At 41.7% G+C, this 27,889-nt stretch overlaps 1 protein-coding gene across 1 annotated transcript; it reads right to left on the bottom strand.

Moving 5' to 3' along the window:
• Window positions 1–24,788, bottom strand: gpr141 (G protein-coupled receptor 141). The gene is made up of 3 exons (XM_073049856.1): window positions 24,677–24,788; window positions 1,168–1,215; window positions 1–1,081 (listed from the first exon to the last, which is right to left on the bottom strand). Exon 3 carries the CDS (start codon window positions 1,024–1,026, stop codon window positions 163–165), a length of 864 nt encoding a protein of 287 aa, XP_072905957.1. The 5' UTR covers window positions 1,027–1,081; window positions 1,168–1,215; window positions 24,677–24,788; the 3' UTR covers window positions 1–162.
• Between the last annotated feature and the right edge of the window lie 3,101 nt (window positions 24,789–27,889).

Below are 27,889 nucleotides of genomic sequence, written 5' to 3'. Positions count from 1 at the left end.
TAAGCAACCACATTTCTACAGCACTTATTGTCCACAATTCAAACTATATGTACAATGTCCATAATTTAATAACCAAAACATTTTGCAATTAGTAATTTTGAACATCTTTATTGTACTTGAGAATTGATTCTCATTCATTTGAAACTAGACCAGACTAATTTTTCAATGTGCAGTGAAAAAGAAGATGAGCCCATCGAAGCAGCTCATTGTCGTTAGAGCTAAGAATATTTCATTAATAATATAACAAGGCTTGTCTTGCTGAATGTAGTACAACCTGTAGCCAAGGTAGGGCAAAAAGCATGTGATCATAAGAAATAAAATCAACAATGTTTTTTTCTGTGCTCCAAATTCCTGTCGTTTGTGTAAGGTCCTTGTGTGCTTAGCTGCTAATTTTATTATTATCCTCATCTGAATGGCAAGCAAGATACAAATTGTTGTTAGTACAACAGTAATAAGAATATAGTTCACAGTCTTTACAAAATCTTCACTAAATTCTTCTTGAAACTGGAAGCATTCAGTTTTGTTATACTCCTTTGAAGCACCATAGAATTTGAAAAACAATGGGAGGATGGCAAGAAGTACCAGTGCCCAGATTGCCAGGCTGACAGCACTGGAGTGCCAAGGTTGGTAAAATTGCATTGACTTCTTTCCTCCAAAGAAACAGGACATCCTTATGACAACTATAATGACATAAAACACAAAGCACAGGTACAAGTGGACGTGAATCATCGCACTCACTACCTTACAGAATATCTTGCTGAATTTCCATTTATCCAAAACATAATAAGAGATGCGGAAAGGCAGAGTTAAGATAAAGATTGTGTGCACTGATATGAGATTGATGACAGCAATAGATGTCACTGACTTTTTATCATTTTTGATCTTCCATATCATCATGAAAGCACCAGCAGAACCTCCCATTAACACAAGCACATAAATTGCGATTAAAATGCTCTGAGAAGAGTTCTGCAAATATTCACACATGTTTTTTGAGGATGATGTATTATTTGTTGTTATATCAGCCATTCTGCAGATCCTTCAAGAACAAGTAACTTGTATGTAATTAAAAGCGAAGAGTTTTCTGCAAAAGAAATGAAGAAATTATCCACACATCTCTGGAAAATGTACTGAAAAGGAGCTAATAAACAACATTATACCAGAACTCACAGATAAGTTGTTTGTAGTCAACTGCATTAACCTTGTTGGTTTTGAAACCTGAAAGAAAAGATTTAAGATATAATCATTAAAACAATGGAACACATTAAATACTAATCATTGTATATTCATGCCTATTACTAATGGGGCCATGGCTGCTCAAAAATATGACAACTATATGGTCTTATTTAGATGATCCAAAAATGGAGGGCTACGTAGGAGGAAAAAGTTAGATTGATCTTAGAGTAGGTTAAAAGGTCAATTATAAAAATCACAAAGTGGAGGAGCCCCAGAACAGATCCCTGAGGTACACCACTGGTCACCAACCTCCATGCAGAATATGAACATCTACAACCACCCTTTGCCTTCTATGGGCAAGCCAACTCTGGATACACAAAGCAAGGTCTCCTTGGATCCCATGCCTTCTTACTTATTGAATGAGCCTTGCATGGTGAACCTTACTGAAATTCATATACACTACTTCCACTGCTCTACCTTTATCAATGTGTTTTGGTAAATCCTCAAATAATTCAATTAGACTCATAAGGCATGACCTGCCTTTGACAAAGCCATGTTGACTATCCCTAATCAGATAATGTTTCTCCAAATGCTCATAATCCTGCCTCTCAGGATCTTCTCCAACAAAGGTTAAAGATCTCAGTGAACACTCCAGCAAGTTGATCAACACAGGTCTTTAGTACATGGTGAGGTATTTAGTACTGGGCCAGATGCTTTTCATGGGTTCACCCTCCTGAAGGCTGCTCACACTCAGCCTCAAAGACTGAAATCACCAGATCATCAGGGGCTGTGGGAATTTGTGATGGTTCCTCCATGGTTTGTCAGTCAAAGCAATTATAGAAGGCATTGATCTCATCTGGAACATAGGAGTTGTCTATTGGTGGGTCCTCAGGTGGCTATAGAGGCTGATCAGGGATCTACATATTCTGGTGCAGCATGTGCAAGTAGCAAGTAGTGGCTGTGATTAGTGGTTGGGTCTTTTGGCTATTCAATCTTAGAGTCTTCAAAGTTAGGTGGGTAGAGGAACAGAGGAATATATTTACACCACTCACCGAAAGATGCACTGCAGGATAGTAAGGCCACCAAGTTACTAGAACTAAAATGCAGGATAGTTATACTTCAGCTGTATTGAATCTTGCATGGACCATAGAGTAATGTGGAATTTTGGCCACATTATGCACTGCAGAAGTCTCGTGCACCCTAGATTTTTATATAAACTTTGTCTTAAAATTTTATATTTTTGTCTTCTGCATTAGTGTGTCAGTAGAAAAGAGCAAATTTTAGATTTCTAACCATTCTTTTTCTGATTAACTGAAACAGGAATGGGTGTAGAAGGAATCAAACTGGGTGAAGGACAACCAAACTAAAAGCTGAGGCTGTGGGAGATGTGACAGTTTAACTTTCAAATCATCAGTTCCTACACCTTGGCAAGAGTGAGCATAGCAACAAGACACAAAGTGGTCAAACTGCATCACCAACATCTCTCCTAAGCAGAAATTTTGCAGTAGACGGGAGCTCCAAGATGTGCTCTCCAAGCTCTTCTGAAGAAGCACAAAGAAATGGACAAGGATGAGGACCAGAAATGCAGTGCTCGGGCAAGGAAAATGAGTTTAGCAAATGAGAGATACATCAAGCTGACATCTCTTCTAAATCAGAAGCCAACACTGCTATTGACTCTGAACTCGCAGAAACCTTTGGAACCCAAGGATGCCCCTCTACAGTCATGGAAGAGTTGCTGCCAAAAAGCCATCCCGCCAAAGTGGAAACAGAGATTCAACTACGTACAAGGACTGGGATGCTGAAAATTGGCAGCAAGTACTCTGGACAAAATTTGAAATCTTTGGCTCCAACAGGTGGCAGTTTGTCCATAGAAGAGATTGAAAGCGCCTCATGGATGAGTGCTGCAGCCAACAGTGAAGCATGATGGAGGTTCTCTGCAGGTTTGGAACTGCATTTCAGATTCAGTTTATTGTCATTTATAAACCACAAATGCAATGCAGTTAAAAAATGAGACAATATTCCTCCAGAATGATATCACAAAAGCATATAACAAAACAGACTGCACTAGAAAATCCACATAACGTTTGGCAATCCCCAATCCAGAGTCCGGAGAGGCTGCTGCGTATTAATATTGCGCTACAGTCTTAGCGCGTTCCCCGGAAAGGAGCTCCAATCCCACCAGACAAACAAGACCAAAAACTAAAGCTACAAGACCTACATAAAACCACATAGTTACAACATATAGTTACAACAGTGCAAACAGTAGCATAATTGATAAAAAAAAAAGACCATGGGCACAGTAAAAATAGTCCAAAGATGTTAAAGGACTATAAGTTCAAAAGAAATCACCACACAGTTTCCACAAGTCCCCAGGGTCCCGACATACTCGCCATCCCACGCCGGCAGCAGAAGGGAATACCCCCGCTATGGACTTCCACATCGCCACCCGACTCAGCCTCGCAGACGCAGCACACAATGAAAACTCCGTCAAAACCAGCCTCACAGACGCAGCACACACCGAAAGCGACCTGAGTCCATCGAAAGGACTCCGAGTCCATTGAACCTCCGAGCCTCCGACCATCCCCTCCGGCACAACTTCTCCAAGCACCATCCTCTGCCAAGCGTATTAAGATGGCCCCGCCAACGGCCATCGGCAACGCGACCCCGAAGACTGGGGGCCTGTTCTTCCCAGCAGAGTCCCAGACCTCACAGCAGCAGCAGCAATGAAGAAGGTCTTCCTGGAGATTTCCCGATGTTCCTCCGTGCTCCCATGTCTGTTTTCAATCGATTATGATTGCGCACGGCATCCCACTTCACAAATAACAGATAATCAGTTCCAGAGTGGCCGCTGCAAGCTGCGTCGTGCCGCCATCTTGGAAATTTAGGTAAATAAAGTTGGTGATCTGGTCAAAATTAATGGAATCCTCAATGCTGAAGTAGAAGCAGATTCTCAGCCATCACATAATACCATTAGAGAGGCATCTGATCAGTCCCAACTTTATTCTGCTGCAGGACATTGGCATCAAACACACGACCATGGTCATAAAGAACTATCTTCAGCAAAAATGTAGACAAGATGTACCTCATTTAGGTTCACCAATTCAGTACAGAAGGCATCGATTCATGGTAGTTTGGTGTTTGAGTAGCAGCCAAACAATCAGAAGTGAGAGAAGACGTAGCTCACTCAGGTTCATTGAATGAGTACATATGGCATCAATTTGCAGCAGTTTGGTGTTTGAGTAGTGGCCAATCAGCAATCAGGATTCAATGGCAAGAATAAATAAAATAAGGCAGGGAAAGCAAAGCGGCCATTATGGGGCGGCCTTTATTGGAGACAGCATTCAAGAAGATATTTGAGGCTTTAGATCTTCAAGGCTTCGGTGAGGAGCGGCTTAAATGACAGAAGTCAAGAAAGTTGTAGGTAGATTTTATTCCCCAGTTTATTTATTGTTTTCTTCCTTATATTTGCTCAGTTAGAACAGTAGAGATGCCAGGCAATATAGCTGAATGTTCTTCTTGCGGGATGTGGGGAGACCGGGAGACCTCCAGTGTCCCTGATGACCACCTGCAGGTAGTGCATCCAGCTGAAGAATCAGAATCAGGTTTATTATCACCGGCATGTGTTATGAAGTTTGTTAACTTGGCTTCTAACACTCCACATTAGAGGGTTGGAGCTGGAAATGGATGAACTCTTGATCATCTAGGAGTCTGAGGGGGATGATGAATAGGACATTTAGAGTGATAGTTACATCCAAGGTGCAGGACTTAGATGTAACTATCATCTTGTAACTTGTAACTTGGGTATGGGGAGAAGGCAGCAGGAGAGTGGGGATGACTGGATCAGCCCATGATTGAATGGTGGAGCAAACTCAATGGGCCAAATAGCTTACTTCTGCTCCTACTCCTGTGGGGGTAGAAGGGTGGGTTGGCAAGTCTGCAGATGATACAAAGGTTGGTGGTGTTGTAGATAGTGTAGAGGATTGTCGAAGATTGTAAAGAGACATTGATAGGATGCAGAAGTGGTCTGAGAAGTGGCAGATGGAGTTCAACCCAGAGAAGTGTGAGGTGGTACACTTTGGAAGGACAAACTCCAAGGCAGAGTACAAAGTAAATGGCAGGATACTTGGTAGTGTGGAGGAGCAAAGGGATCTGGGGGTACATGTCCACAGATCCCTGAAAGTTGCCTCACAGGTAGATAGGGTAGTTAAGAAAGCTTATGGGGTGTTAGCTTTCATAAGTCGAGGGATAGAGTTTAAAAGAAGATACAATGTAATGATGCAGCTGTATAAAACTCTAGTTAGGCCACACTTGGAGTACTGTGTCCAGTTCTGGTTGCCTCACTATGGGAAGGATGTGGAAGCATTGGAAAGGGTACAGAGGAGATTTACTAGGATGCTGCCTGGTTTAGAGAGTATGGATTGTGATCAGAGATTAAGGGAGCTAGGGCTTTACCCTTTGGAGAGGAGGATGAGAGGAGACATGATAGAGGTGTACAAGATATTAAGAGGAATAGACAGAGTGGACAGCCAGCGCCTCTTCCCCAGGGCACCACTGCTCAGTACAAGAGGACATGGCTTTAAGGTAAGGGAAGGGAAGTTTAAGGGGGATATTAGAGGAAGGTTTTTCACTCAGAGAGTGGCTGGTGCATGGAATGCACTGCCTGAGTCAGTGGTGGAGGCAGATACACTAATGAAGTTTAAGAGACTACTAGACAGGTATATGGAGGAATTTAAGGTGAGGGGTTATATGGGAGGCAGGGTTTGAGGGTGGGCATAACATTGTGGGCCAAAGGGCCTGTAATGTGCTGTACTATTCTATGTTCTATGTTCTATATCTCATGGTCATTTGGTCTTATGGACTTAGGAATAGGTGACAATCAGGAAGGGGAAAAGGGTTTATCGGCCAGTGCAGAGTACCACTGTGGCCATCCCCCTCAACAACAGATATACCTTTTTAGATACTGTTTGGGAGGAGTGGGGATGACCTAGCAGAGGAAAGCCACAGGTGTGAGGTCTCTGGATCTGAGTCTGACTCAGTGACTCTCAAGGGAAGGAGAGAGAAGAGGTGAACTGTGGAGGTAGGATAACAGAAAGGAGGTTCTGTGGACAAGAATGAGATATCTGGATAGTATGTTGCCTTCCAGATGCCAGGATCCAGGTCATCTCTGTTAGAATCCACAGCATTCTTAAGTGGGAGGGTGAGTAGGCAGAGGCCATGTAGGTACTGATGACATAGGTAGGAAGAGTGATGAGGTTCTGCAAAGGAGTTCATGGAGTTAGATGCTAAGTTAAAGGACTGGACCTCCAGAATTATGATCCCAGGGTTGCTATGCGTGCATTGTGCTGGTGAGATCAGAAATAGATCAAACAGTTTAGCACATGGCTAAGGAATTGGTGCAGGAGGGAAGGCATCAGAGTTTTAGGTTATAGGGCTCTCTTCCAAGAAAGGTGGGATCAGTACAGTACAAAAGGGACAGTTTGCAACTGAGCTGGAAGGGGACTAATATCCCAGCAGGAATGTTTCCAAAGTGCTATGCAGGGGGTGGGGGCTAATCAGGAGTTGCAGGAGGATAGGAACCAGAGTTCCAGAACAGATAGTAGAGAGGCTGTGGAGACAGATGTTGTTAAGACCTCAGACAAAGTCAGGAATCAAATGGTTGAGCATGGTACAATCAATGTTCAGAGCTGTGTATATTTTAATGCAAGAATGCCTGTAGGAAAGGCAGATGAGCTCAGAACATGGATCGTAACCTGGAATTATGATATTGTAGCCATTGGTGAGACTTGGTTGCAAGAGCGGCGGGACTGGAAGCTCAAAATTCTGGGGTTCCTTTGTTTTAGATGCAACAGAGCAAGAGGGATTAAAGGGTAAAGGGTGACAATACTAAGTGAAAATGTCACAGTAGTTCTCAGTCAGGACACACTGGAAAATCTCATATAGTGAGGCTTTATGAGTGGAACTGAAGAATAAGAGAGGCATGAACATGTTAGTGGGGCTATATTTTAGACCACCCAACAGTCCACAGGATTTAAAGGAAAAAATTTGTAGAGAGATTGCAGACTGTTGCAGGAAACATAAGGTTATGATAGGTGATTTTAACTTACCACATATTGACTAGGACTCCAATGTTGTAAAGAACAAGGTGGGATAGAGTTTGTCAAATGTGTTCAGGAAATAGAATCAGTACATAGAATAGAAGTCCCAACATGAGAGTTATACTTGATCTCTATTAGGGAGTGAAATAACAGGTGAAAGAAGTTTGTGTAGGGGAACACTTTGCATCATGTGATTATAATGCCATTACGGGAGGCCTTCAAAAGTGAATTTTGAGAGTACAAAGTTTGTAGGAGTACAGGTCCATACTGCAGAAGGGAAGGGGGTGAAGAAGGGAGCAGTAGTGATAGGGGACTCAGTAGTCAGGGGAACAGACAGGAGATTCTGTGGACATGAACGGGACACTCAGGTATGCTGAGGAAACAGAGAGACTTAGATAGCTTAAGGGAATGGGCAAAGAAGTGGCAAACGAAATACAATATTGGAAAGTGTATGCTCATGCACTTTAGTGGAAGAAATAAACAAGCAGACTATCATTTAGATGGGGAGAGAATTCAAAATACAGAGGTACAAAGGGACTTAGGAGTCCTTGTGCAAGATACCCTAAAGGTTAACCCCCAGGTTGAGTTGGTGATAAAGAAGGCAAATGCAACGTTGGCATTCATTTCCAGAGGTGTAGAATATAAGAGCAGGGATGTGATGTTGAGGCTCTGTAAGGCACTCGTGAGACCGCACTTGGAGTATTGTATGCAGTTTAGGGCTCTTTATCTTAGAAAGGATATACTGACATTGAAGAGGGTTCAGAGAAGATTCACGAGAATGATTCCAGGGATGAAAGGGTTACCTTATAAAAAAACGTCTGGCATCTCTTGGGCTGTATTCCCTGGAGTTCAGGAGAATGAGGGGGGATCTCATAGAAACATTCCGAATGTTAAAAGGCCTGAACAGATTAGATATGGCAACGTTATTTCCCATGGTAGGGGATTCTAAAACAAGAGGGCATGACTTCAGGATTGAAGGATGTCCTTTTAGAACTGAGATGCAGAGAAATTATTTTAGTCAGAGGATGGTAAATTGTGGAACTTGTTGCCATGAGCGGCTATGGAGGCCAAGTGGTTGGGTGAATTTAAGGCAGAGATAGATAGGTTCTTGATTAGGCAGGGTATCAAAGGGTATGGGGTGAAAGCAGGGGAGTGGGGATGACTGGATGAATTGGATCAGCCCATGATTGGATGCGGAGCAGTTTCGATGGGCTGAATGGCCTACTTCTGCCCTATATCTTATGGTTAATTGTATGTTGCCTCCCAGATGCCAGGATCAGGACATCTCGGATCACATCCACAACACTTTGGAGAGGGAGGCAGAGCAGAGATGTCCTGGTACATATTGTTACCAATGACATGGGAAGGAAAAGCAGAGCGGTCCTGAAAAGAGGATTTAGAGATCTAGGTAGAAAGCTGAGAAACAGGACCTCCCAGGTAGTAATTTCTGGATTGCTGCCCGTACCACGCGTCAGTAAGGGTAGAAACAAGATGATTTGGAAAATTAATGTGAGATTGTGAAACTGGTGCAGGGGGCAGGGGTTCAGGGTCTTGGATCAATGGGATCTCTTCTGAGGAAGGTATGACCTGTTCGAAAGCGATGGGTTGCACCTTAACCCAAGGGGAGCAAATATTAAGACCATAAGACATAGGAACTCGAGAGGGCACAGTTTTAGGGTGCTTGGAAGTAGGTACAGAGGTCAGGGGTAAGTTTTTTACTCAGAGAGTGGTGAGTGCATGGAATGGGCTGCCGGCGACTGTGGATACAGCATACAATAGGGTCTTCTGATACAATCGGGTCTTTTAAGAGGCTCCTGAATACAATAAAGTCTTTTAAGATTCTCTTAGATACAATAGGGTCTTTTAAGAGGCTCCTGGATAGGTACAAGGAGCTTAGAAAAATAGAGGGCTATGGTTAACCCTCGGTAATTTCTAAAGTAAGTATATGTTCAGCACAGCATTGTGGGCCAAAGGGCCTGTATTGTGCTGTAGGTTTTCTATGTTTCTATGAACAGAATTAGACCATTTTGCCCATTGAGTCTGCTCCGCCATTTAGTCATGGTTGATCCTTTTCCCCTCCTCAGTCCCACTCCCCAGACTTTTCCCCGTACCTTTGATGCTGTGTCCAATCAAGAAACCTATCAAGCTCTGGCTTAAATTACCCGTGGTTATAAATTTCACAAATTCACCACATTTCTCAGCATCTTTGTTTTAAATGGCCACCCCTCTATCCTGAGGCTGTACCCTCTTGTCCTAGAGGAACATCCTTTCAAAACAGAGATGCAGAGAAATTTCTTTAGTCAAAGGGTGGTGAACTTGAGGAATTTGTTGCCACATACATCTGTGGAAGCCAGGTCACTTGGTGTATTTAAGGCTGAAATTGATAGGTTCTTGATTGGACATGGCATCAAAGGTTACAGGCAGAAGGCCAGGTACTGAGGTTGAGGAGGAGATAGAAAAAAGGATCAGCCATGATTGAATGGTGGAGCAGACTCAATGGGCCAGATGGCCTAATCCCGCTCGTGTCTCATGGACCTTATGGTCTCAGCATCAAAATCATGCTCTGGTATTCAAGGCCTCTCGAAATGAATGCAAACATTGCATTTGTCTTCCTCACCACCAATTCTACCTGCAAGCTGACCTTTAGGGTGTTCCGCACAAGGACTCCCAAGTCCTTTTGCATCTCTGATTTTCGGATTTTCTCCCCATTTAGAAAATAGCCTGGGCACTTATTTCTACTATCAAAGTGCTTGACCATGCATTTGCCAACATACTATTTCACATGCCACTCTCTGTTAAGGTTCCCTTTTTTTTCTCTCTCGTGCTCTACTTAGTTTAGTAAATAACCATTGTGTGTTCCTCATGCCAGATGTTGGAGTCCTGGGAGATCCAGTGCTCCCAGGGAACTAGATCTGTGTGAAGTACATCCAACTGCAGTTCCTTTAAGACAGTGTTTGGGATCTGGAGTTACAGCTGGATGACCTTCAGCTTGTACAGGAGAGTGAGGAGATATTCAATCAGAATTACAGGAAAGTAGTCACCCCGCAGTTGCAGAAGACGAGTAGTTAGGTGACTGTCAGGAGAATTGGAAATGTGAATAGGCAGTTTGGGCAAAGCACTGTGTGGCTATTCCCTTCAACAATAAGAATACCATTTTGGATACGGTTGTGGGAAATAACCTCCCAGGGGAATGCCATGGAGCATAGGTCTGAGCATGGGTCTGTGATGAAAAGGTAAAGAGGGAGAAGAAGGGAGCAGTAGTGATAGGAGACTCAGTAGTCACAGGAACAGGCAGGAGATTCTATGGCCATGAACGGGACACCCGGATGGTATGTTGCCTCCCAGGTGCCAGGGTCAGGGACATCTTGGATTGTGTCCACAGCATTTTAGAGAGGGAGGGAGAGCAGCAAATGTCTTATTAGTACCAATGATATAGGAAGGAAAAGCAATGAGGTCCTGAAGAGAGAATTTAGAGAGCTAAGCAGAAAACTGAGAAACAGGACCTCCAGGGTAGTAATTTCTGGATTGCTACCTATGCCATGTGGCAGTGAGGGTAGGAACAGGATGACTTGGCAGATAAATGCGTGGCTGAGAAACTGGTGCAGGGGGCGGGGCTTCAGATTATTGGATCTTTGGGATCTCTTCTGGGGGAGGTATGACCTGTAGAAAAGGGACAGGTTGAACCTGAACCACAAGGGGGCCAATATTCTTGCGGGCAGGTTTGTTAAAGCTGTCGGGGAGGGTTTAAATCTAATTTGACGGGGGGGGGGGTAGGAACTGGAATGAAGGAACTCAGGATAGGATGGATGGTACAAGTCAGACAGTCAGGAAGGACAGGCAGATCATAGGATAAAATTGCAGCTAGCAAGGTGCATATCAGTGCATTAGGAATGCAAAATCATAAAGGGTAGCAAATACAGCAAATAAAGTGTTATATCTCAATACACAAAATATACCTTTTACCTAAAGCTCCCTAATCACCTCCAGTTCATTACATAACACCCAATCCAGTATAGCTGATCCCCCAGTAGGCTCAATGACAAACTGCTCTAAAAAATCAATTAATAGGCATTCAATAAACTCATTCTCTTGAAATCCATTTCCAACCTGATTTTCAATATGGGTTTCCCAATCCACCTGCTTGTTGAAATTTCCCAAGACTATCGTAACATTGCCCTTTTGACATGCCTTATCTATTTCCTGTTGGAATCTGTGGTCCACACCCTGGCTGCTATATATAACTGCCAACCAGGTCCTTTTACCCTTGCAGCTTCTTAACTCAACCCACAAGAATTCAACATCTTCCAATCTTATGTCACATCTTTTTACTGATCTGATGCCATTCTTTACCAGTAGAGCCATACCATCCCCTCTGCCTACCTTCCTATCCCTCTGATATAATGTGTAACCTTGGACATTCAACTCCAAACTACAACCATCCTTTAACCACGATTCAGTGATGGCCACTATATCATACCTGACAATCTGTAATATTTCTTATACTCTGTGCATTGAGATACTATACTTTGAGGACAGTATTTGCTATCCCTTTTGATTCTGCATCCTTAATGTACTGATACTTACCCTGCTGGCTGCAATTATGTTTTATCATCTGACTGCCATAGCTGACAGTACGCCATCTTTGCATTTCTACTATCCATCCTATCTCAAGTCCCTTCACTCCGGTTCCCATCTCCTGCCAAATTAGTTTAAACCCTCCCCAACTGCTCTAACGAACCTATTCATTTGAATATAGGTTCCCCTCAAGTTCAGGTGCAACCTGACACTTCTGAACAGGTCATACCTCCCTGCAGAAGAGATCCCAATGATCCAAGAACCTGAAGCCCTGCCTCATGCACCAGCTTCTCAGCCATGCATTATTCTGCCAAATCCTCACTGGCACTTTGTCCATCTTTAACTGATTCACTTCAGCCATTTGGTATGTTCTCACAAAACTGACAAGTCTGAAGGTTATGGAGGCATTAGTAATGATCTTTCCAAAATCACTAGATTCTGGAATGGTTCTGGAAGACTGGTAAATTGCAAATATCACTCCATTCTTCAAGAAGGGAGAGAGGCAAAAACATCCAGCGAGTGGATTTAACAAGATGTTTTCGCTCACAGAACAGCCTCTCGCTGGATGGTTTTTTGTTTTTGGCACCATTCTTTGTAAACTCCAGAGTCTGTTGTGCGTAAAAATCCCAGGAGATCAGCAGTTTCTGAGATACTCAAATCACCCTGGATGGCACCTAATTAATTAGCTTGTTTAGTTCGGCTTTTTTCTTAAAGGCGTGCCGGGTGCGTTCCGGCTAGCACTGCACCCCTGGTTAGTACAGGAAATGGAAAGTTATGTTGAAGTTCTACAAGATGTTGGTGAAGCCCAGTTTGAAGTATTGTGTGCACTTTTGGTTACCTACCCGCTGTAAATAAATTTGAAAGACTGCAGAGAAAATTTACAATTGTCCGAAAATAAATCAGAAAATCTTAATAAACCCTTAGTTTTCCAAGCCAAAAAAGCTTGATCTATAATTGAGGGGTGGAAAAAACAATTAGATACAATAGGAATATTTAAAACGAATTGTTTTATGTCTTTTGAGCAATTATCTAATAAATATAATTTGCCTAGATTTCATTTTTTTAGATACTTACAGGTTAGGCATTTTTTAAGTACGGTACTTCCTACGTTTCCAAATTTTGTGCCTTCAGATATTTTGGAGAGTTTGTTTGAATTAAACCCTTTTCAAAAAGGGCTTATATCAAAACTGTATAATATAATTATGAAGATACGTTCAGTGCCCCTTGATAAGACCAAAAATGATTGGGAAAGAGAGCTCAATCTTATTATTCCTATTGAGAATTGGGATAGAATTCTTCAATTAGTTAATACATCATCTATATGTGCCAAACATTCATTAATACAATTTAAGATTGTACATAGGGCCCATATGTCAAAGGATAAATTAGCTCATTTTTATTCTTATATAAACCCTATTTGTGACAGATGTCAATTGGAAATCGCGTCTTTAACTCATATGTTTTGGTCATGTCCGCTTTTGAAAAAATATTGGAAAGATATTTTTGATATTATCTCTGCGGTACTGAACATCAATTTACAACCCCATCCTATTACCGCAATTTTTGGTTTACCGATGATGGACTCACTTCATTTATCTCCTTCCGCCTGTCGAATGATTGCTTTTCTCACTTTGATGGCTAGAAGATCTATTTTGTTGAATTGGAAGGAAATTAATCCTCCCACTGTATTTCATTGGCTTTCTCAAACTATGTTATGTTTAAATTTAGAAAAAATTAGAAGTGGTGTATTCGATACTTCTATTAAATTTGAAAAGATATGGAGACCATTTATTCAATATTTTCATATGATGTAATACAACCCTGTTCCAAGCTTATTGGTTTTTCCAGCTTTAATCGTATTTATGTTGAGAGGATCAGAGTTGACGACATTGATGTTTATGTATTCTTGTGAGATATCATAAACAGCCCTTTTTTCTCTCTCTTTTTTAGTTTTTCTTTTTTTTTCTTTTTTTGCTTCCTTTTTTTCCCCTTAGATACTAGATTAGTAGGTTAGTCAACTTTGCATATATTTTTTTTTCTTTTTTTATATTATATATTATGAAATATCTAGATTTATCTTGTCATATATATACTATATGGTTCATGTTTCGGGAAAACTTATTTATACTGTATTCATTGCTTATGTATTCTTTCATGTGTAATGGGAATTTGTATGTTTGTAATCCCTTTATTAATATATCAATTGTATTTTGTTCATAATATTATTAATACTAATAAAAAGATTGAAAAAGAAAAGAGAAAATTTACAAGAATGTTGCCAAGACTGCAAGACCTGAATTACAAGGAAAGATTGAACAGGTTTGGACATTATTCTTTGGAACATAGAAGATTGAGGGGAGATTTGATTGAGGTAGAATTGAAAATACACGTGGACTAAGATGTTAACTGTCCTGTGCTATCATCAGTGGGATCATCAGTTGATCTGCCACCTGTCTTCAGGAGTTTTGGCCCGCTTATGATCAAGACTCCCTCAAGGTGGTGGGCCAGCAGTGCTAAAGCACCGCCTCCCACTGATGAGCTTAACAACTTGGCATCTGCCTCTATCAGAGTTGTTGGTCGCTTCCATCCAACAGATAGTCTACTCTTCAGGTAACTATGCAGCTACTGAAGAGTTTGCAAAAGATGGATACACTGTCTAACTATCTGCCCCTCTGGACGTACTTGTTCCACACCGATGATGATCCTGTCTCTGCTGCCTCAGCTACAGCCCTGCTGGTTGACCTCTCTTCTAGTAAAGCCAAATACAAATTAGATATACAAATTAGAACAGATAAATGCAAGCAGGCTTTTCCCACTGAAGTTGGGTCATACTGCAACTAGAGGTCATGGGTTAAGGATGAAATTTGAAAAGTTTAGGGGAGCATGAAGAGAAACATCTTCACTCAGATGGTTGAGAGGGTATGGAATGAGTTTCTAGTGCAAGTGATGCATGCAACCTGCCATCAAGTTCTGCAGAACTCTGATAAGCTCCAAGATGCTTGGATCAACCTACCAGCCAATTTTCTCAGAACTGCACGACAGTGTACTTCAGAGAATTGATACGGTTTTAAAAGCAAAGGGTGGTCACACCAAATATTGATTTGATATCGTTTTTTCCCACTTGCTGATCTTTATCACGATTTTTTGATTTTTAGAAACTTTTCATTTCATTATATTTGAAAGCATCTTCACTTTACAGAATGTTTTTACCTGTGCCTAAGATTTTTGCACACGAGGAAGGCCATGTGTCCCATCATGTGTATCCTGGCCAAAAAAAATAACTCCAACCTTATCCCACTTTGCAGAACTCTATCCTACATTTTATTGAAAAATTAAAAAAAAATTAGATGCTGGAAATCTAAAATAAAGACAAAAAAAGTGCTGGAACTCCTCAGCAGGCAGACCACAGATTGAAGATCCTTCTTCAGAATTGAAACTGATAAAGCTGTGTGAAAGGTAGAATAGAGAGAGAGGATGTATCTAAATGAAAATGTTTCAGGGACATTTTTCCCTCCGCTGTTGTCAAAGAACTTGACCATATCTTATCTATTTCCTCTGCTTCTGCTTTCACCCCCTCTCCTCTTAGACAGAATGACAATAGATTTCCCCAATCCATTCCTTCCATTCCACCAGCCTCTACATAAAACCAATTATTCTCTTTAATTTAGACACCTTTAAAAAGACACATCCTTCCTCTTTCACCACCAGATATATCCTTCCTCTTTCAGTATTCTGTAGGGACCTTTCCCTTCAGAACTCCCTTGTGCAGGCTGTACTGCTTATAGCATTTCCGCCTTATAACTCAAAAGTTGTGCTTTCTCAGACACGCGTGCACACACACACATACACACATGCACACACAGATATATACAGACACATGCACACAAACATGCATAGGAACTGCAAGGTTAAAAAAAAATTATGGGAATCATAGATAGGCCTCCAAACAGTAGGACTGAGGTGCTGTATTTAAATGCACATAGCATGTGGAATAAGGTGGATGAACTCATGGCACAATTAGAGATTGGTCGGTATGACGTTGTGGGCATCACCGAGTTGTGGCTGAAAGAAGGCCATAGTTGGGAGCTTAACATCAGATATACTTTGTATCGAAAGGATAGGCAGTGGAGTGGCTCTTTTGGAAAGAGACAGCATTACATCTTTAGAAAGAGATTACATAGGATCAGAGAAAGTTGAAACTAAGTGTGTGGATTTAAGAAATTGCAAGGGTAAAAAAATACATAAAAACATAGAACACAGAAACATAGAAAACCTACAGCACAAAACAGGCCTTTCAGCCCACAATGCTGTGCCGAACATGTCCTTACCTTAGAGATTACCCAGGGTTACATGTAGCCCTCTATTTTTCTAAGCTCCATGTACCTATCCAGGAGTCTCTTAAAAGACCGTATCGTTTCCTCCTCCACCACCATCGCCGGCAGCCCATTCCTCACACTCACCACTCTGTGCGTAAAAAACTTACCCCTGACATCTCCTCTGTACCTACTTCCAAGCACCTTAAAACTATGCCGTCTCGTGCTAGCCATTTCAGCCCTGGGAAAAAGCCTCTGGTTATCCACACGATCAATGCCTCTCGTCATCATATCCTCCATCAGAGGATAGTTATATGGTTATATAGTCAGAGGCTTTTTCCTAGTCTGAAATGGCTAATTCAAGAGGGCACAGTTTTAAGGTTCTGGGGAGTAGGTACAGAGGAGATCTCAGGGTAAGTTTTTTACTCAGTGGTGAGTGTGTGGGATGGGCTGCCGACAATGGTGGTGGAGGTGGATACGATAGGGTCTTTTAAGAAACTCTTGGATAGGTACATGAGCTTAGAAAAATAGAGGGCTATGGATAACCCTAGGTAATTTCTAAAGTACATGTTCGGCACAGCTTCATGGGCCAAAGTGCTGTATTGTGCTGTAGGTTTTCTATGTTTCTAGTGTGTGTGTGTGTATATATATTTTATTTCCAGCCAACACCAGGAGACTAAAAGGTTTTGCTACTTAGATATATCTTGAGGTGCGATAGGAGGGAGGTGGGGAGTGGATCTTCTTTCTGTGGTCTGTGCACTTCCTGTAACTAATAAAGTGACCACTGAGTGTAAATTCATTGTTTTCTGCTGCTGCAGCACATCCTCTTCAGGTTTGACGTGCTGTGTGTTCACAGGTGCTCTTCTGCATACCACTGTTATAACACGTGGTTACTTGAGTTACTGTTGCCTTCCTGTCAGCTTGAACCAGTCTGACCATTCTGTTCCATTTTCTTTCATTAAAAAGACATTTTTGCCCTCAGAACTACTGTTTTTTTTTAATTAAATGCAATCGTGAACAATAGCCAGATCAGAAATGCTGATCAAGTCAACTAGTTCCCAAAGGGAACTCTGATAGGCCAATCAGATGGTTCTCTGCTGCTCAGCGATAGAATACAAAAAAAATCATACATACAATTAAGAAACATTAAAAAATAGTAAAAATACTGGAGTCATGATGATCATGATGAAGTCAGCTGGAGAGAGACATTTATACACATGCTGACCTCTATAATTCAAAGAGATTGAAGGATAAGGTTGCAGGGTGACAAAACATGGCAGGAGCACTTGGAAGTAAAAACTAATCCCTACCGGGAGAAAACAGCACCTGTTCTTTCTGCACTGTTATCCGGCAGTTTAACAACTAATTCCAGCCGGAACACAACTCACAAGTGCTCTTGAAAGTCAGTATTAACCCTACCTACCAACAACCAAGCATTGCCATCCTGGTCCCCTTCATGATAGCTTATGAAGAAGCATGTGACTCCCCTCCCAGAGATGATTGGTGTTTGTGCACTCTTCTCTTGAAGGCTTGGACCCCATCGTCGCAGATGTTTCCAACCACAGCATCTGGAAGGCTGTTCCAAATTCTGATAGCACAGTAAAGGAAGCTTCTATCGAGTGTGTAGACTCTTGCATCAGGCATTGAAACAGCGTGAGCAGGCATAGATAAACTTGATCGTGTGGTGAGCCGTCTCTCGTAAGATGATGGCAGCATGGCACGAAGGTCTGCAGGGCTGTGGCTGGTGTGCATTTTGTATAGCAGAGTAGTTAAAGTAACCTGTCATCTGTGGTATAAGCTACTGATGGCTAGCTTCTCACGATCTGTGGCTTCATCTACACCTATAATCCTGAGAGCCTTTCTTTGAATGGAATCAAGCTGGCTGAGGACACCCTGTGAGCCATTCATCCATGATAAGCAGGCATATTCCATGATACTTCATACCTGGGCTTTGTAAACCATGGCTCTGCCCTCTTTGTCTAGTTTGGATGTTTTTTTTTGTATTCTGCACCATTCTCTATAAATTTGAGAGTCTTTTGTGCATGAAAATTCCAGGAGATCAGCAGTTTCTGAGAAACTCAAACCACTCCATCTGGCACCAAAAATCATTCCACAATCAAAGTAAGTTACATCACACTCTTCCCCATCCTGACTTTTTGTCTGATCAACAAGTGAATTCCTTGACCATATCTGCATGATTTTATGATTGTGTTGCATGATTGACTTATTAGATATTTGCATTAATGAGCACGTTTACAGGTGAACCTGATAAAGTGATCACTAAGTGTATGAATTAACTGAGGTAGAACTGTGAATAAGATTCAGCTAATGGAGTCTGAGGAGCTGGAGTCAAAATTAAATAGCAGAAAGACAATATCTGAGAGAATAACATTGTGGACAAAAGTCCTGCTCCTATGCTGGACTGTTCTATCTTCTATATTTTTTGTTCTAGATTAGAATTCACAAAGAATGTCACTGGGTTTAATCTTGCTGCTGTTACTGAACTATAGTGCTATTATGGTTGAGAATAGTAATAATCTCTACCAATTGTTGATGCAATCAACCTCTATCATTTGACAAGGTTCCACATGGTAGGCTTATTCAGAAAGTCAAAAGGCATGGGATCCAGGGAAGTTTGGCCAGGTGGATTCAGAATTGGCTTGTCTGCAGAAGGCAGAGGGTCATGGTGGAGGGAGTACATTCAGATTGGAGGGTTGTGACTAGTGGTGTCCCCCAAGGATCTGTTCTGGGACCTCTACTTTTTGTGATTTTTATTAACGACCTGGTTGTGGGGGTAGAAGGGTGGGTTGGCAAGTTTGCAGACGACACAAAGGTTGGTGGTGTTGTAGATAGTGTAGAGGATTGTTGAAGATTGCAGAGAGACATTGATAGGATGCAGAAGTGGGCTGAGAAGTGGCAGATGGAGTTCAACCTGGAGAAGTGTGAGGTGGTACACTTTGGAAGGACAAACTCCAAGGCAGAGTACAAAGTAAATGGCAGGATACTTGGTAGTGTGGAGGAGCAGAGGGATCTGGGGATACATGCCCACAGATCCCTGAAAGTTGCCTCACAGGTAGAAAGGGTAGTTAAGAAAGCTTATGGGGTGTTAGCTTTCATAAGTCGAGGGATAAAGAGTTGCGATGTAATGATGCAGCTGTATAAAACTCTAGTTAGGCCACACTTGGAGTACTGTGTCCAGTTCTGGTCACCTCACTATAGGAAGAATGTGGAAGCATTGGAAAGGGTACAGAGGAGATTTACCAGGATGCTGCCTGGTTTAGAGAGCAAGGATTATGATCGGAGATTAAGGGAGCTAGGTCTTTACTCTTTGGAGAGAAGGAGGATGAGAGGAGACATGATAGAGGTGTACAAGATATTAAGAGGAATAGACAGAGTGGACAGCCAGCGCCTCTTCCCCAGGGCACCACTGCTCAGTACAAGAGGACATGGCTTTAAGGTAAGGGGAGGGAAGTTCAAGGGGGATATTAGAGGAAGGTTTTTCACTCTGAGTGGTTGGTGCGTGGAATGCACTGCCTGAGTCAGTGGTGGAGGCAGATACACTAGTGAAGTTTAAGAGACTACTAGACAGGTATATGGAGGAATTTAAGTAGGGGGGTTATATGGGAGGCAGGGTTTGAAGGTCGGCACAACATTGTGGGCCGAAGGGCCTGTAATGTGCTGTACTATTCTATGTTCTATGTTCTATGTATCACCAGCTCAGGCAGCTTGTTTCATATACATAGAACATAGAAATCTACAGCACATTACAGGCTCTTCAGCACACAATGTTGTGCTGACCATGTAATCTATTCTAGAAACTGCCTAGAATTTCCCTAGCACATAGTCTATTTTTCTAGGCAACCAAAGGAGTTGAATGACTTCAGACCTGTTGCCTTGACGTCGCACGTGATGAAGACCATGGAGCGGCTGATAATACAGAATCTGAGGCCACAAACCAGGCACGCCCAGGATCCTCTTCAGTTTGCGTATAAGGAGAAGGTGGGAGTGGAGGATGCTATCATGTATTTGCTGCACAAATCACTCTCTCACCTAGATGGGGCCAGTTGTGCTGTGAGGATTACATTCCTTGACTTCTCTAGTGCCTTTAACACCATCCAGCCCAAGATCTTAAGGCACAAACTAACGGAGATGGGAGTAGACTCTCACATGGTGGATTGGATAGTGGACTACTTGACAGATAGACCTCAGTATGTGCGGTTGGGAGACTGTAGGTCTGACACGGTGGTCAGCAGCACAGGAGCGCCGCAGGGAACCGTACTCTCTCCGGTCCTGTTCACCCTGTACACATCAGACTTCCAATATAACTCGGAGTCCTGCCATGTGCAGAAGTTCGCTGATGACACGGCCATAGTGGGGTGTGTCAGGAATGGACAGGAGGAGGAGTATAGGAAACTGATACAGGACTTTGTGATATGGTGCAACTCAAACTACCTGCGTCTCAATATCACCAAGACCAAGGAGATGGTGGTGGACTTTAGGAGATCTAGGCCTCATATGGAGCCAGTGATCATTAATGGAGAATGTGTGGAGCAGGTTAAGACCTACAAGTATCTGGGAGTACAGTTAGACGAGAAGCTAGACTGGACTGCCAACACAGATGCCTTGTGCAGGAAGGCACAGAGTCGACTGTACTTCCTTAGAAGGTTGGCGTCATTCAATGTCTGTAGTGAGATGCTGAAGATGTTCTATAGGTCAGTTGTGGAGAGCGCCCTCTTCTTTGTGGTGGCGTTTTGGGGAGGAAGCATTAAGAAGAGGGACGCCTCACGTCTTAATAAGCTGGTAAGGAAGGCGGGCTCTGTCGTGGGCAAAGTACTGGAGAGTTTAACATCGGTAGCTGAGCGAAGGGCGCTGAGTAGGCTACGGTCAATTATGGAAAACTCTGAACATCCTCTACATAGCACCATCCAGAGACAGAGAAGCAGTTTCAGCGACAGGTTACTATCGATGCAATGCTCCTCTGACAGGATGAAGAGGTCAATACTCCCCAATGCCATTAGGCTTTACAATTCAACCGCCAGGACTTAAGAACTTTTTAAAAGCTATTATTAATGCTGTTTGAGATAGTGATTTAGATGCATATCATATTTTTTTACTGAGTTAAGTATTGTATGTTATTAGTTTTGCTACAACAAGTGTATGGGACATTGGAAAAAAAAGTTGAATTTCCCCATGGGGATGAATAAAGTATCTATCTATCTATCTATCTATCTATCTATCTATCTATCTATCTATCTATATCTGCCACACTCTTTAAGGGATAGGGTTGTCAGCCTCGTGCCCAACTTGCCTCCATTCACAGCCGGGCTTGGGACTGTCCATGGTGGAATTTTTATCTCCCCCAATGTACCAAAAATACCTCTGTACAATTATGGCCACACTCCTTTTGCCTCTGTGTTTGATGTACTGAAAGAATGCAGCTTTTTTTGTAATACAGAGATTATGGACCTTGACCCAAAACAGCTTGGTCTGGACACAGAAAGCTCACTTCAGACATATTGTGTTCTCCTATCCAGGAGTGGACAGGAGCCAGAGAAAACAGAGTATCAATCCTTACCATTTTGAGATAGCGCATTAGATGACAATAGAATCCCTCAAATAAACTGCTTTCATTGATTATTGCAGTCCCATTTTTACCTACTGTATAAACTATACTTAAAGGGATTAACTATGTTACACTTATGAAGAGAATATAGTGGCTATAGAATTGGAAAAGTCACATCTTAAGATTCAAGGTTGTTTAGTGTAATTTCCAGTTAGCAAGTGAAAAGAAGACAAATTATTTGTTGCTCCAAACCTGATGCAGCACAAAATAAAACAATCATATGATCACCACGGTCAAAAACACCACAGATGACCATACTGGCAGCTTTCAATCAGAAAAAGAACGCAATAAGCATGGAACATAAACATCTACAGCACATTACTGGCCCCTCCCTCGGCCCACAATATCGTGTCGACCATGTAACCTACTCTAGAAACTGCCTAGATTTTATTTACTGCATAGCCCTCTATTTTTCTAAGCTCCATGTATCTATCTAAAAGGCTTTTAAAAGATCTTTTTGCATCCACTTCCAGCACTGCTGCCAGCAGTGCATTCCACACACCCACCATTCTCTCTGTGGAAAACTCTGACATCCCCTTGGTACCTAGTTCCAAGCACCTTAAACCTATGCCCACTGTGATAGCCAATTCAGACCTGAGAAAAAGCCTCTGGCTATCTATACGATCAATGCCCCTCATCATCTTATACACCTATATCAGGTCACTTCTCATCCTCCGTTGCTCCAAAGAGAAAAGGCCAAGTTCACTCAACCTATTCTCATTAGGTATGCTCTCCAATCCAGACAACATCTTTGTAAATCTTCTCTGCACTCTCTCTATTGTATCCACATCCTTCCTGTAGTGAGATGACCAGAACCGAACACAGTACTCCAAGTGGGGTTTAACTAAGGTCTTATATAGCTGTAACATTACCTCGCAGCTGCTGAACTCAACCTCACAGTTGATAAATGCCAACACACCATACGCCTTCTTAACAACACTGTCAAACTGTGCAGCAGCTTTGAGTGTCTTATGGACTCCAAGATCTTCCACACTGCCAAGAGTCTTACCATTTATATTATATTATGTCTTCAAATTGGACCTACCAAAATGAACCACTTCACACTTACGTGGGTTGAAGTCAATCCGCCACTTCTCAGCCCAGTTCTGCATCCTATTGATGTCCCGCTGTAACCTCTGACAGCCCTCCAAACCATTCACAACACCCCCAACCTTTGTGTCATCAGCAGACCTACTTCTACTCTTCTATTTCTTCATCCAGGTCATTTATAAAAATCCCAAAGAGGAGATCCCTGTGGAACACCACTGGTCACCGACCTCCATGCAGAATATGAACCTCTACAACCACCCTCTGCCTTCTGTGGGCAAGCCAATTCTGGATCCACAAAGCAAGGTCTCCTTGGATCCCAAACCTCCTTACTTTCTGAAGGAGCCTAGCATGGGAAACCTTATCAAATGCCTTACTGAAATCCATAAACATTACAGTCACTGCTCTACCTTCATCATTGTGTTTTGTTCCATATTCAAGGAATTCAATCGGACTCTTCAGACAGAACTTGCTCTTGACAAAGTCATGTTGACTATCCCTAATCAGATTATGTCTCTCCAAATGTTCATAAATCCTGCTTCTCAGGATCTTTTCCAACAACGTGCCCACCACAATAATAAAAAAATACAATATATATAACTATATATATATGTTAGTTAGCTTATGTATGTCTGTAAAGCAATGCTAGGAGTGTCTGACTGATAACCATCCTGACTTGGACATATATGACAAATCCTTCATTTTAAAATATTTTTTATTAATTATTATTGAAGATCAACAAAAATACATTAAGTCAATATGTTATTATGCACAATGAGGAATTAAATTAGCAACTAAATGATTAACAAAGCTAAGCAATATATCAATAATAAGAAGAAAAAACAAAGTGTTAAGAGTATTTGTTTGAAAGAAAAAAAAGAACCCCTACTAACTAAGGAAAAAAACTCTACTAACTGAAAAAAAACCCATTGGGAACACAACCCTGGAGCTATACACAACCCTGGAGCTATATAATCATACAAGCTTCCATAAAAGAAAAACATCAATCCGCCAACTCAAATCCATTTAAAGAAAAATCGAAAGGAAACCATATTAATTAACTCAAATCAGATGATAGTAGCGGGCGAGTGAACCCCACCTTTTCTCAAAATCAAATCAAGAATCAAAAGTTCGACTTCTGATTTTCTCCAAACTAAGACATAGCATCACCTGAGAGAACCATTGTATCAAAGTAGGAGCAGAAGCATCTTTCCATTTCAACAAAATAGCCCTTCTGGCCAATAATGTAACAAATGCAATTACATGTTGGTCTGATGGAGCAATACCATGAATATGTTGAGGGAATATACCAAATAAAACTGTCAATTTATTAGGTTGTAAATTAATTCTTAAGACTTTAGAAATTGTAGAGAAAATAAACTTCCAAAAATGTTTCAATACAGAACACGACCAAAACATTTGTGTTAATGTGGCTGTCTCAGTTTTACATCTATCACACTATCAACATTAGGAAACATCTTAGACAGTCCCTCCTTTGTCAAATAGTAACGATGTACAATTTTAAATTGAAATAAAGAGTGACTGGCACAGATCGAAGAAGAGTTAACCAACTTCAAAATCCGCATTCAGTATATGACAAATCCTGTATTGTCTCGGTTTCTATAACACTCTCAAGGGGGCTGCCGATTACTGTGTATGTCCTGATCAGGTTTAACTCCCCAAAAGGAATCCTGGAACTCCTACCTCAAAGTCGAAATATGAGAAAGTCAAAAATACAATAAGTAAAATAATTTTAAAGAAAGACAGCTTTGAGGAAATTACTGCTTATTTTCTTTGTTCTCTTTCCATCTCCATTTGAATTAAACTTTACATTAAACACTTTGCCTTACCTTGAGGCTTGTGATCAAAGCTGAAAGGTGAACTTTGTACTTGCCCGTTGACAACAGCCCCACAAGTGCAAAATATAGTATGTCACCAGCTAAAGGGGGACTTCCTTTTTTTTTTGCTGCAGTCGAGACCAGAGGAAATAAGCATTCTAAATATGTCCATTGGTTTTAACAAGAGCTAAAATACTGTTTTGGTCAGGTTAAATAGTTGTATTAAAAACAACCTGCTAATTTTTGCATTTTAGCTGGAAATATATAAAAATATCATGCTTACAAAATCTAAAATCATATATCTGATACTGTGCTGTAGGTTTTCTATGTTTCTATAGAGCTGTGTTTTGTTTTCTAATACACAGAAACTGTTTTGAAACCGACAGATGAAATCTGCTTCCTCGTTATGCCACTATGGCTTACATTTTGTGGCCATAGTTAGACCATCAGACAACAGAGCAGAACTGGATCATTTGGCTCATTGAGTCTGCCCTGCCATTCCTTCATTGCTGAGTTGACATCACACTATAAATTTTCCTGGTGCCTCTTTCTGGTTATGCTTTGTTGATGATTAAATTTATTTTAGTCAACATATAAAAGTATTTTTTCTCTGATTATTGACAATGTTTTGCCTTTCTGTTTCAGGCTGCAAAGCAACTTCAGCACTTCATATAACACAACAGAGACAGAGTTATTTTTCACCAGAGTCCATAAGACCACAAGACATAGGAGCAGAATTAGGCCATTCAGCCCATTGAGTTTGCTCCGCCATTCCATCATGGCTGATCCCGGATCCCACTCAACCCCATACACATGCCTTCTCACCTTATCTTTTGATGCCCTTACCGATCAGGAAATGATCAACTTCCGCCTTAAATACACCCATGGACTTGGCCTCCACCACAGTTTGTGGTAGAGCATTCCACAGATTTAACACTATCTGGCTAAAAAATATCTTCTTTACCTCTGTTCTAAATGGTCACTCCTCAATTTTGAGGCTGTACCCTCTAGTTCATGATAACCCCACCGAAGGAAACATCCTCTCCATATGTACCCTATCTAGTCCTTTCAACACTCGGTAGGTTTCAATGAGATCCCCCTGCATTCTTCTAAATTCCAGTGAGTACAAGCCCAAAGCTGCCAAACACACCTCATGTGTTAACCCCTTCATTACCAGAATCATCCTCGTGTACCTCCTCTGGACTCTCTCCAATGACAACACATCTCTTCTGAGATATTGGGCCCGAAACTGTTGACAATATTCTAAGTGCAGTCTGACTATTGTCTTATCAAGGCTCAGCATCATCTCATTGATTTTCTATTCTATTCCCCTTGAAATGAATGCTAAAATTGCATTTGCCTTCTTTACCACAGATTCAACCTGTAAATTACCCTTCTGGAAGTTTTACACGAGAACTCCCATTCTTCCAATTTGTCTAAGTCCTTCTGCAATCGCATTATTTCCTCAGCACTACCTACCTCTCCACTTATCCGTATAATACACAATTTTGCCACAAAGCTATCAATTCCATTATCTAAATCATTGACAAACAATGTGAAAAGAAGCAGGTCCAATACTGACCCCAAGGAACACCACTAGTTACCCAGAGCCAACCAGAAAAGAATCCTTTTATTCCCTCATTGCCTCCTGCCTGTCAGCCATTCCGCTATCCATGCCAGTATCTTCCTGTAACACCATAGGATTTTATCTTGTTAAGCAGCCTCATGTGTGACACCTTATCAAATGCCTTCTGAAAATCCAAGAAAATGACATCCACTGTCTCTCCTTTGTCCACTTTGCTTGTTACTTCCTCGAAGAACTCTAACAGATTTGTCAGGCAAGATTTCCCTTTACAGAAACCATGTCGACTTCGACTTATTTTATAATTAGTCTCCAAGTACCTGGAAACGTCATCCTTAATAATAGACTCCAACACTTTCCCAACCACTGAGTTTAGATTAACTGGTCTACAGTTTCCTTTCTTTTGCCTTCTTAAAGAGTGGAGTGACATTTGCAATCTTCCAGTCCTCCAGGACCATACCAGAATCAAGTGGTTCTTCAAAGATCATGACCAATGCATCCATTATCTCTTCAACAACTACTCTCAGGTCTCTGTGATGAAGTCCATCTGGCCCAGGTGACTTATGCACCTTAAGACATTTGAGTTTATATATAGAACATACAGAATAGTACAGAACAGTACAGGTCCTTCAGCCCACAAAAACCATGTAACTATATAACAATTACAGCACGGAAACAGTCCATCTTGGCCCTTCTAGTCCATGCCAAACACTTACTCTCACCTAGTCCCACCTACCTGCACTCAGCCCATAACCCTCCATTCCTTTCCTGTCCATATACCTATCCAATTTTTTTTTAAATGACAAAATCAAACCACTTCTACCGGAAGCTCATTCCACACAGCTACCACTGTCTGAGTCAAAGTTCCCCCTTGTGTTACCCCTAAACTTTTCCCCTTAACTCTCAACTCATGTCCTCTTGTTTGAATCTCTCCTACTCTCAATGGAAAGAGCCTATCCACGTCAACTCTATCTATCCCCCTCATAATTTTAAATACCTCTATCAAGTCCCCCCTCAACCTTTTATGCTCCAAAGAATAAAGACCTAACTTGTTCAACCTTTCTCTGTAACTTGGGTGCTGAAACCCAGGTAACATTCTAGTAAATCTCCTCTGTACTGTGGTCATGACAGAGAATCCCAGATGGTTTGTTGCCTCCTGGGTGCCAGGGTCAAGGATGTCTCTGATCGTGTGCGCAGCATTCTGAAGTGAGAGGGTGATCAGCCAGATGTTCATGGTACACATCGGTACCAATGACATAGGATGAAAGAATGAGGAGGTCCTGAAGAGTGAGTATAGAGAGCTTGGTAAGAAGTTAAAAAGCAGGACCTCAAGGGTGGTAATCTCAGGATTGCTACCTGTGCCACATACCAGTGAGGCTAAGAGTAGGATGCTCTGATGGATGAACACGTGGCTGAGGAACTGGTGTAGGGGGCAGGGTTTCAGTTTTCAGGATCATTGGGACCTTTTCTGGGGCAGGTGGGACCTGTACAAGAGAGACGGGTTACACCTGAACTACAGGGGGACCAATATCCTTGCAGGGAGGTTTGTTAGTGCTATTGGGGAGGGTTTAAACTACATTTGCAAGGGGATGGGAACCAGAGTGACAGAGCAGATAGTGGAGCAAGGGTGAAAATAAATGATG

This window comes from Hemitrygon akajei, chromosome 1 (genome assembly GCF_048418815.1).
Source record: "Hemitrygon akajei chromosome 1, sHemAka1.3, whole genome shotgun sequence".
Classification (NCBI taxonomy): Eukaryota; Metazoa; Chordata; class Chondrichthyes; order Myliobatiformes; family Dasyatidae; genus Hemitrygon; species Hemitrygon akajei.
This window is presented reverse-complemented; position numbering and strand designations above follow the sequence as displayed.

Coding starts and splice junctions, on each gene's coding strand:
- gpr141 (XM_073049856.1), bottom strand. CDS start 1,026: ATGGCTGATATAACAACAAATAATACATCATCCTCAAAAAACATGTGT.